The 11,889-nt window shown below is 44.1% G+C and overlaps 1 protein-coding gene and 1 long non-coding RNA gene across 6 annotated transcripts in view; both read right to left on the reverse strand.

Moving 5' to 3' along the window:
• THOC2 (THO complex subunit 2) overlaps positions 1-11,629 on the reverse strand; it is a 101,174-nt gene extending 89,545 nt beyond the window's left edge. For all 5 annotated transcript variants that reach the window (XM_058659109.1, XM_058659107.1, XM_004587664.2 and 2 more), the window contains exon 1: positions 11,527-11,629. In XM_058659109.1, coding sequence (XP_058515092.1) covers positions 11,527-11,597 — 71 coding nt within the window. In that variant the 5' untranslated portion in view covers positions 11,598-11,629. The remainder of the gene's footprint in view (positions 1-11,526) is intronic.
• LOC131478621 (uncharacterized) lies at positions 6,957-7,229 on the reverse strand. The gene is made up of 2 exons (XR_009244590.1): positions 7,065-7,229; positions 6,957-6,996 (listed from the first exon to the last, which is right to left on the reverse strand). It is a non-coding gene; the product is annotated as an uncharacterized LOC131478621 (long non-coding RNA).
• Positions 11,630-11,889: the final 260 nt, after the last annotated feature.

The following is an 11,889-nucleotide window of genomic DNA, read 5'->3' on the forward strand; positions in this document are numbered from 1 at the left end:
AAAACAGCAAGTCCTTGGGCTCCTGCCACCCATGGGAAAGACCCGACTCCTGCCTTCAGCTAGCCAGCTCTGGTCATCGCAGCCCTTTGGGGAAGATGGAATGCGCAGGCACTCTCATTCATGTGCACGCACTCCCCCTGTAACAAGCCTTTCAAATAAATGAATTAAAACAACTATCACTACAGACAAACAAAGAAGAATATTTACTAGAAACAAACCAGCCAAAGTATCAAGAAATGGTGATTTTAAACGTGTGTGTATGTGTATTAGACCTGGCCTAATCTCAACAAATATATAGGTATTTGGAGAATGAACCAGCAGATGAATGGGAGATCTCTCCCTCTGTCTTTCCAATATTTTTTTTATTATAAAAGATAATAAATGTTAGTGAAAACACAACTCTCAGACATTGTTGCTAAGAATGTAAACTGATGCAGTCACTATGGAAAACTACAGTAGCAGTCCCAAAAAAAGCTAAAAATAGAACTATCATATGATTCAGCATTATCACTTCCAGGATTAGAAGTTAGTATATCAAGTAGATATCTGCACTTTCACATTCACTACAATATTTTTCACAGTAGTCACATAAGCGAATGAACCTAAATGTCCAACAATAGGTAAATGAACAGAGAAAATGTGATACACAAACCAGCCTGTAAAAGGAGGAAATTCTGTCATTTGCAAAGCATGGCTAAACATGAAGGTGGTTCTTCTAATTTCTCATTCCAAGAAATAAAAACATTTCTTGAAATTTCTCATTTCAAGCCAGGCACAGAAGGACAGGTACCATATGATTTCACTTCTCTGCAGAAGCCAAACCACTGGGGCTCACAGAAGCAGAGAACAGGCAGAAGCTGAGAGGAACTCACACGAAGGTGTCGGCCAAAGGATATCAAGTTTCAGTGAGCAAAGCTGTCAATTTTTAAAGATCTTTGGGCATAGCATGGTGACCAGTTTAGTAACAATATATTCCATGATTTCAAAATTGCTAAATTTCAAATGGTCTCAACACATCAAAGTGCTTTGAGCTGAAGGATGTACTTCACCTGGAATGAATCAGTCCACATTGTATACACAAAACAGTTTTCAAAAAGTTCATGGTCAACATGTACTATAAACTATGCACAATTTCAAAGTCTTCTGTAACAAAATAAGCTTCTCTCAATTCCATTTCTCCATGATCTTTCTGAAGTATCCTCACATGTCGTAACACCACTTTGTATCCCATGTACAAGGTAAGATACTACCATGAACAATTACATGTCAACAAAACTGAAAATCCAGAATAGATCATCTCCAGAAACATAAAATCTAGCAAGAATCTCGAATAGAAAATGGAAAGAATTCAATGATCACAACAAAAAAGGATTAATCAATAATCAAAAATCCCCCAACAATGAAAAGTCTAACAAGACAGCTGATCTACCAACTATTAAAAGATGAATTAATCTTTCTCCAGAAGTCAGCATGGAGGCGCATCAGGCTAAACCTCCACCTGCAACACTGGCATTCCATATAGGCACTGCTTCAAGTCCCAGCTGCTCCATCTCCCATCGAGCTCCCTGCTTGTGACCTGGGAAACAGTGGAGGATGGCTCAAAGCCCTAGGACTCTGCACCCACATATGAGATCCAGAAGCTCTCAGCTCCTGGGTTTGAACGGGCTCAGCTCAGAACACTGGTGGCCATTTGGGGAGTGAACCAGCAAATGGAGGATCTTTCTCTATGCCTCTCCTTCAGTCTGGCAATAAACAAATCTTGAAAATGTTTATAATCATCTCAACATACGCAAAGATGCTGACCAAATTCAACCTTCCTTCATAAGAAAAGAAACACACAAGGAATAGGACACAGTTAAGACGTGAAACGTAGTTAAGAGTCTAACATGAAAAGCTCACCAGCAACATACTGAATGGTAATAAAACAAGTCTTTCCTTTAAGAGCAGAAGCAGGACCACAGTACAAATACCCACTCTCATCACTTGCATTCAAATTATTACAAGTTCTCAGCAATTAAGCAAGAAAAAATGGCATCCAAATCAGAAACTAAAAAATTGTCTCTGGTCACAGATGATAGGATCTACTATTTTAGAAATGTTTTAAAGATTCCATCAGGGGCCCAGCAGCGTGGCCTAGCGGCTAAAGTCCTAGCCTTGAACACGCCGGGATCCCATATGGGTGCCGGTTCTAATCCTGGCAGCTCCACTTCCCATCCAGCTCCCTGCTTGTGCCCTGGGAAAGCAGTCAAGGACAGCCCAAAGCCCAAAGCCTTGGGAGAACCCGGAAGAGGTTCCTGGTTCCCAGCTTCGGATCGGCGCAGCACCAGCTGTTGCACTCACTTGGGGAGTGAATCATCGGATGGAAGATCTTCCTCTCTGTCTCTCCTCCTCTCTGTATATCTGACTTTGCAAATAAAAATAAATAAATCTTTACCAAAAAAAAAAAAAAAGATTTCATAAAGCCCTAGCACAGTAGCCTAGTACCTAAATCCTTGCCTTGCATGCACCAGGATCCTAAACGGGCACTGGTCTGTGCCCCAGCTGCTCCACTTTCCATCCAGCTCCCTGCTTGTGGCCTGGGAAAGCAGTTGTGGACGGCCCAAGGCCTTGGGACCCTGCACCCGCGTGGGAGACCCATAGAAGGCTCTTAACTCCTGGATTCAGATAGGCTCAGTTCTGAACCGGCCACTTGGAGATTACACCAGTGGATGGAAGAAGTTTCTGTCACTCCCGTCTGTAAATCTCCCTTTCCAATAAAAGTAAATAAATCTTAAAAGATTCAACAAAATAAAGCCATTCAGAATAAACAAATTCAATGAAACAGCAAGACATTAAATCAATATGCAAAATTCATCTTTTTTAAAGATTTTATTTATTTTTATTGCAAAGTCAGATATACAGAGAGGAGAGACAGAGAGGAAGATTTTCCGTCCGTTGATTCACTCCCCAAGTGAACGCAACGGCTGGAGCTGAGCCTATCCGATGTCAGGAGCCAGAACCTCCTCCGGGTCTCCCACATAGTTGCAGGGTCCCAATGCTTTGGGATGTCCTCGACTGCTTTCCCAGGCCACAAGCAGGGAGCTGGATGGGAAGTGGAGCTGCCGGGATTAGAACTGGCGCCATATGGCATACCAGCTAGTTCAAGGCGAGGACTTTAGCAACTAGGCCACTGCGCTGGGCCCCATCTGTTTCTATACACCAAAAATAAACACCCCAAAAAGAAATTAAGAAGACAATTGTCATTTATCACACACCAAAATATAGGGACCAGCACTGCAGCACAGCAGATAAAGCCAGAGCTGGCAAAGCTAGCATCCTGTGTAGGCACCAGTTCAAGCCCCAGCTGCCCCACTTACCATTCAGATCCCTACTAATGCACCTGGGAAAGCAGCAGCAAAGGGCCAAGTCCTTGGAGCCCTGCACCCATGTGGGAGACCTCGATGAAGCTCCTGGCTTCAAACTGACCCAGCCCTGGCCATTATGGCCATTTAGAAGTGAACCAGCTGACAGGAGCACTCTGTCCCTAATTCTGCCCTTCAAATAAATATAATCATTAAAAAAAGAATATTCAGGAAGACAAGTAAATACAAGGTATTAGGCAAACAACTTGTAAACGGAAAACTATATTTCCTTTATTATTATTTTTGATTACATACCTGAGGGAGTATGTAATCAGACACATGTGGGCCTCCAATTAGGATGGATTAGGCTGGGGTGGGGTGGGCCCTGCGCAATAGCGTAATGGTTAAGGTCCTCACCTTGAACGCGCCAGGATACCCAGCAGCTCCACTTCCCATCCAGCTCCCTGCTTGTGGCCTGGGAAAGCAGTTGAGGATGGCCCAAAGCCCTGGGACCCTGCACCCACCTGGGAGACCCGGAAAGAAGTTCCTGGCTCCTGGCTTTGAATCAGCACAGCACCAGCCATTACAGTCACTTAGGGAGTGAACCATCGGATGGAACATCTTCCTGTCTCTCCTCCTCTCTGTACATTTGCCTTCCCAATAAAATAAATAAATAAATCTTTTTTAAAAAAGGATGGGGTGGGGTAAAGTGGGTGAGATAAATGTTTCAGGTTTTTCCTCCTGCGGCCACAGGGGGCAGGAGAGGGTAGTGCATGGCTCCTTGCTACCAGACTGCATCAGTGTCTGGGGACTGAGCCCCTTCTTCACCTTGGAAACCCTGGCATAGAGAAAAATGTATCATGGGTGTTACTTGTGTAGTCCTGATTGTTCTGAGAAGTTGTCAGCTTTGTTAAACCAGAGGTGGAAAATTCAAAGGTCTATTGGCTATTGGCTGACTATGTCTACCTCAGTATATCCACAGACCTAGGTGCTTCCTCTAAGGCCTAGCCAGGTTTGTTGTTCAACCTGTCCTGCTTTCCATCTTCTAATTAGATATTCAATGTCCTTTGCTGACGTAAATGAGTTGACTACCTTATCTGTTGTGTGTATATAGGTATGTTCTATATCTTTGCACAGGAGTCAGCAACTGAGGTTGCCCAGTCCTGCAACATGTGCTCCAGAGTTAGACCACGTGTCCTTGTGATTCTCTCTGAGGTCAGGGTCGGAGCACAGTGGTCTAGTTGGGAAGCCTCCTAGGAAACCACAACTGGGAGGTTCTCATGTGTGCCAATTAGTACAGGATCAGATTCAGCCTGTCTCCTGCACCAGCCAACACATACCAGTGCATTTGGCTGCCTAATCAGTCCCACTCCCAGCCCCAGATCTCATGTAAACTGGTGGATGCCCAACCCAGCCCAGCCTTTTCCTAGACATGCCTCTTGCTTGTGCCAGTGGTTGCTACAGCTCAGTCAGGGTAACCCAGAAGAACCTCTACGTGGCCCACGCCCAGGCCAGGTTCTCATACAAGCCGGTGAGTGCTGCCCACCCTCAGCCCTGACACATGCAGGCAACTGCTGCAGCTCGGCCCACCCCCAGTGCCAGCCTTCGCCAGTGAGTACTGCAGCCTAGACTAGCACATGAAAGCTACAATGTATTTCCAAAAGAAATTAAAACCACAAATAGTGTTGTGAGGCAGCAGGTTATACCAGCATTTCATAAAAACAGTGGATTAGTCCTCCTGGCTACTGCATGTCTGATACAGTTCCTTTTAATGTGCCCAGGCAGGCAGCAGACAATGGTTCAAGTGCCTGTTGAGCCCGTTATTCATGGGAAACTCAGAAGCTCCTGGCTTAGACCCCCAGCAGACAGAAACATTCAGGGAGGAAATCATCAAACGGAAAAAGCTGTCTGTCTTTCCGCTGTCTTTCCTCCCTCTGTCACTCTGCCCTTGGAACAGACCAAAAAAAAAGAGAAAGAGAGAGAGATAAAGAGAAGGAGAGAGAGAGAGAGAGAGAAAGAAAAGGGAGAAAGGAAGAAAGAGAGAAAGAGGCCAGCACTGTGGTATAGCAGGCCAGCTGGAGCACCAGCAATCTTATGGGTACTGGCCCAAGTCCACCAACCCAGCTCCCTGGGAAAGCAGGGAAAGATGACCCAAGCCCTTGAGCATCTGTGCCTTTGTGGAAGACTAGAGAAAGCTCCTTGTTCTTGCTTTGGACCAGCAGAGCTCTGGCCATTGCAGCCATTTGTCGAGTGAAGCAGCAGATGGCAGACATCTCTGTTTCTCTCTCTATACCTTTGCCTTTGAAATAAAAATAAATTAATATTTTTTAAATTTAGAAGAAAAAACTAAAAATTCTCTGAAAAACAGAAAGGGGCCGAGCGCAGTGGCCTAGCAGCTAAAATCCTCGCCTTACACATGCCTGGATTCCCACAAGGGCTCAGGTTCTAATCCCGGCAGCTCCACTTCCCATCCAGCTCCCTGCTTGTGGCCTGGGAAAGCAGGAGAGGACGGCCCAAAGCATCGGGACCCTGCAACTATGTGGGAGACCCGGAGGAGGTTCTGGCTCCTGGCTTCAGATCGGCACAGCATCGGCAGTTGCTGTCACTTGGGGAGTGAACCATCGGATGGAAGATCTTCCTCTCTGTCTCTCCTCCTCTCTGTATATCTGACTTTGCAATAAAAATAAAATAAATATTTAAAAAAAAAAAAACACAGAAAGAGATAAAAAAAGAAAACACAGAATAAAAGGTTTCATGCCATTGCTTTTAGCAATCATTTCAAGGATATGACACCAAAAGCACAGGAAACAAGTGAGAAGCAACTGGGATCACATCAAATTAGTAACCTGGGCAGAACAAGAAACCCTCAACAGAGCAAAGAGAACCAACAGAACGGGAAAAAACATTTGCAAGCCACATAAAGGTTGAATAAACCTCAGTCAAAATGTTTGAGCCGGGCTCGGCGGTGTGGCCTAGTGGCTAAGGTCCTCGCCTTGATCCCATACGGCCGCTGGTTCTAATCCCGGCAGCTCCACTTCCTCTCTGTCTCTCCTCCTCTCAGTATATCTGACTTTGTAATAAAAATAAAATAAATCTTTAATTAAAAAAAAAATGTTTGAGCCTAGAAGTATTTCAGATTTTGAAGTGTCTTGAAGATGAGATCAAATCTAAACATTTAGTTCATTTATAGCTTTGATACCCATCTTATACATGCAGCCTGAAGGACAGTTCTTTAAACCTCATTTGTTTTCATTTACTGAAACGCAGCACAACAGAGACAAGCGACCTTCCATCCACTGGTGTATTCCCCAAATGCCACCACAGCCAGCACTGAACCAGGCTGAAGTCAACAGCCCAGAACTCCATCAGGGTCTCCCATGGGGCGGGTGGGGATTCAAATATTTGAACCACCACCTGCTGTGTCCCAGATTGTGCATTTGCAGGAAGCTGACTCAGAATCAGAGATGGAATGTGAACCACATCGCGGTGACACAGGAGGCAAGCACCCAGGACAAAGAAAACAGCACAAGCCTCAACTATTTGAGTGTGCTGGCATTCCAAAGTTTACTTCAAACTGTGCAAAACGCTTTCGTGCTTCTCGCAATTTTTTTTAAAAATGAGACAACAAAAACCATTCAAGTTGCTTAAGTGCCACCTCTTCTACCAATGTTAGAGCAGAAATAAAATCCAATGAAGACGATCACTGGGGCAAAAGAATTTCACTTTTTGGAAGCATACATTCAGGAGCTAAGAAAACTGGAAATGCTTAAAAAAAAAAAGTTCCCGCCCTTACAGTAGGAAAAAGTGTAAGTATACTAATAACTCTACCTCAACATTTAAGCATTATAGGACATTAACAAAGAAAACAGTATCCTACACAATCTCCTGATACTGCTTCAATGCTTTCTGAAGAATGTATTTCTCCTCCCAGGAAAACAAACCAAAACTTAACTCGGGTGAAAACCAGAAAACAAATGGAAATGAAGGCATGAAATGAAGGTTTCAGCTAAAGCACTGACTGATTCAGAACAACTGGGGCTGGGGGAGGGATACCAGGACTAAAATCCTCCTTAGCTCCCGCAAAGAAATTCAGGTCAGATGACCTTTACAGAACTTAAATTCTTGAATGTCTAATAAATCGCAACCCAAACATTTGACAATGACAATTTAGAATTTTATTGTAACTATTAATAAATAGATACATAAATAAAAGTTTCTTACTGGGACATGTAATTTTTAATTAAAAGAACGTTCTCAAAATAAACAGATGATAATCAACAAATCTATTTTAAAATTAGAACAAGTAGTGACATGAAGCTAACATCTTCCTTCAGATTAAGAGCCTGGACTATAAACCCTCCATTCACGTTCTTCTGACAAAGAAAAGCTGAGCTCACTGTGTTAATGATTTCCACTAAAAACATAATTCTCCTCTGGAACTGCCAGTTCACGCAAGTTTACTAGTTTAATCATGGCAAGTCCTATGCTGATATGGATTCACCAAACAAATAAAAACTCTAATCCCAAAATTAAAGTAGATAAATCCACATCTATATATATTTTTTGTAGATATGACTTTGTATTTCAGATGTGGAACCTATAAAAGTAGGTCTAAGTACTACTGGAAAGGACACGTAATAATGCTTTGGGAGTGCTCCCTACAAATTCATGGAAAAGGCCATTTTAAAAGTACTATAGAGGGGCTGGCATTGTGGCACAGCAAGCTAATCCTCCGCTTTGTGGCACCAGTAGCCCATATGGATACCAGTTCACTTCCCATCCAGCTCCCTGCTTGTGGCCCAGGAAAGAAGTGGAAACTGGCTCAAGATCTTGGGCCCCTGCACCCACGGGGAGACCAGGAAGAAGCTCCTGGTTCCTGGCTTTGGATCAGCTCAGCTCTGGGCATTTCAGCCATTAGGCAAATCGAAAACCTCTCTCTACCTCTCTTTCTCTCTCTCTCTCTCTGTAAAAACTGCCTTTCAAATAAAAATAACTCTTTCTTTTACAAAGTTCTATAAAGCCAGGCATTTGCATCCCAGATGGAAGTGTCTAGTTTAGGTCCCTGCTCCCAATTCCAGTTTCCTGCTAATGTGCTCCATGGGCAGCAGCAGGTAATGGTTTAACCATTTGGATACCGGCTGCCCACATGGGACACCTGGACTGGGTTCCCAGCTTCAGCTTTGGCCCCAGCTGTTGCAGGCATTTAAGCAATAACAAACAGATGGGAGCTCACTGGTTTTGCTTTTTTTCACTCTGTCTCTGTCTGAATCCCAGCCTTAACTTTTAACTTAAAAAAATTTTTAAGTTCTTCAATTTATCACTAAAAACATGGTCAGTATCTATGGAAACAGAATAAGGTAGCAAAGCATATGACAGATGGATCATTCAGGCAGGAAAAATACAGTTTCACTTCTCTGGTTATGGTTAATCATCTAACAAAACTTATTGTTTAAAGTCAAGACCCTCCAACCAATACACAGTTACTTTTCACTTGGCATTCATAAAATATCTGATACATCATGTGTGTTTCTTTTTAACACAATGACACCATAAAGCCTGACTTGTGCTGGCAAGAGACAAGTAAGAAATGAACTTCATGGAATACATCATATTTTTTTAAAAGGTAACTTCCAATCTTGTTTAAGCTTAGCTGGTAATTTATCTCACTGAAAAGGAAAAATTCACCCAATATATAACTGCAAATACTGTTCATATTCCAAAAGCCAAATCTATAAATATATCCACTAATAATTCGATGGCACACTATTTTTAACATTTTGAGTTTGTTTCATATTTAAAAGGTTCCGTTTCCAGGCAAAGGAAACACTTTTTCTGCAATATAACATCATTTGTTCTAAGAAAATGAAAATGATAATATGTATCTTTGGCAAGGTACAAAAATGTGCATGTTAAGCTTTATGCAATAAAGTTTTCATCAAGGAAAGAGGGTAAATAAATGAAAAGTACTGTATTTCATGTGTCTGCTTATTTAAAATATTTCATTATGTCCTATAACAACTTCAAATACAATTTAAAAACTAGAATACAATTACAGAACTAGGAACACATCTGTTAAATCACATTCCACAAGTCATGCAATAACTTACATGTAAGTCCTTAAAAGCAATTCTTCAAACACAGAAAGTATGATTGGCAACATGGATCATGTAAATACACTTAAAATGATCCCAAAATTCCCTTTTACCTAGGTGTGCCAACCCCCACATCCCATGCTTTTCCTCCAACCACTGCCCGTCAGAAGCCAAGCAAAGTTTCACCTCCTATCCAAAGTGCCACTCATTGTAAGACAAAAGCAATTATAACAAAACTGTCAAAAACCTGAAGCTGCAGGAAGGAGGCTGAGCGATCTAGAACGATGCTGGCCCTGAATAAGAGTTGTCTTTAAAAGTGAACAAACAACAGTTTTGCCTGGGTTTAGGGGTTACCCCAACACAAATGAAGAGGACAGTTTGACAGGGCAACTTCCCATCCCACCTTCCAGGAACACAGGGACTTCAGCTTTTTGCTAGTAAAAACATATCAGGACACAGAAAATGTTACTAGCAGTTGACAAAATTTTTAGCAAAAAAAAGCGCATGCTGGGCAGGGAGGAAAGGAGTTGAACCAGCAGGAAATTGAAACATAGTTCCTAGCCTTCAAGGCCCCCGCAATTCATTAGCATACAAAAGTAACTGCACATGGAGCAGAGACCAATTAATTGCTAACCTGAGTGGTACAGCCTGTAAGTGCAAGAGCCGTCCTGAGAAGTTTAAATATCTAAAGGTTGGAGTAATATTACTTTTAATAGCTATCACTGAGCACTTACTATAAGCCAAGTACTTTACAGGCATAATGGAATCTTCACAACAACCCTTTGAGTAGAGCACTTATTATTCCCAATTTAATCAAGGGAAACAGTAACGGTGGTTAAGGAACTTATCCAAGGTCACAGAGCTAGTTAAGTGGCTAAGACAGCCGCTTATGATTCAGGCAATCCAATCCTAGAGGTGACAGTTAAGATTTCATAAAGTAATGCAGGGTGGGGGTTGGGAGGGAAGAGGTGGAAGGCAATAAGGCAAAATAGGCAGGCAACGCACGCTCAAACGTTTCGTTTCGTTTCGTTTGGGCACAAGTAACAGCAAAGTCCCAAAGATAGGTATCTTTCTCCCCTGGCAATTAGAAACTGGCCGCACAAAGGTGGGGAGGGCAGTAAGGAGAAATCTCCTACAGAAATAAGCTTCTCAAACGATTCAAATTAAGCAATTAACGGTAAGTTACTCGTTTTTAAACCCGCGGCTTGTGTTCCTGATTCAGTCTTTCTGACCCTCGTGCTCTCCCCCGCCCAAGGCAGAAGCGCTGAAATTTGGGCCGAGGAATCTGCGGGTAATACAAATTGCTGTTGTGTAGCTCACTGAAGCGGGCTGTGGGAAAAAAGATAAGTTTGCTGATTAAAGTAACCGCGTTATCCTAGGTACTTGGAGTACTGCCAGAATGAGTTACAGTCCCAGGACAAAGTGGGATTCAGGAAACATTTAATGACAAAAGTTGAGTCCAAACCGAAATAGGTCTAAGGTGAAAAGATGGTGCAAAGAAATGCCAGCAGTCTTCAGGGAAAGCGGCCATCCCTGTCACTTCCTCCGGCCCGTGGCGCGACGCAAGGCCGGGACAGTCGAGAGGTGCCAAGCGATGCCCCAGGCTTCTGGGCGGCGGGCGGAGAAGAGGGGAGGGAGTCCGGGACGGTTCGCCCTCCTCGGACTTCGGGCTGGCTTCAAACTGCGGAGTCGAATGAGTGCAGAGTGAAGAAACGGGACAGAGAGAGCTGCAAAGTCCGAATCGCCCCCAGTGCAGACCCAGAAAGAGAAAGGAGCCAAGTGAGCTCAAACGTAAGGGACAAAAAGAGAGAAACGCGGGGAGCGGCAGGGACGGAACAGAAGTCCCGCTAAGAGGGTAAAGGAAGCCGGCCTAATGCAGGCAGCAGGATTTCGCAGAAGCCGGGGAAAGAAGGAGGTCAGCGGCGGCTAACAGTACTTCACATCCCTGAGTTCTAAACTCCCAGCCGACCAGCCACACCAGCCACCCCGGTGGGGGAGGGGGAACTCCCCCCCCGACATCCCACCGCACCTGAGGGTGCCGTCGACACCCTCACCCGGCCCAGCCGTGTGGCTGTGCCGGCCCGAACACTCACAATTCGCTTCTTCCTGATTTCTCCCAGTTCTTTATCCACTCTGCGGGAAGCAGCACACTTGCCGCCGCCATCTTCCCCTCGCTAGTAACAGAAGCCCGGATGTGTAGCACGAGAACGGCGGGTCAAAGGGGAGCACCGCCCACGAGGAATGCCGGGAGCCCGGCGTTCGATTTTCAAGTTCCCGCCCCACCTGCCTCCCCACCCTGCCGAAAGCTTAGGCTGGGCCTCCTCTGAAAGATATAGAGAGGCCCTGGGTATATTCACCAAGTGATGACACAGTTGCAGTCCTCTGCCAGAGCCCCAGCCTTGGCTTCTATTCTAAAGCTTATAGGAAAATGCCATTGCCAAGGCCGTATGGAGGCT

Source organism: Ochotona princeps, chromosome X (assembly GCF_030435755.1).
Source record: "Ochotona princeps isolate mOchPri1 chromosome X, mOchPri1.hap1, whole genome shotgun sequence".
NCBI lineage: Eukaryota > Metazoa > Chordata > Mammalia > Lagomorpha > Ochotonidae > Ochotona > Ochotona princeps.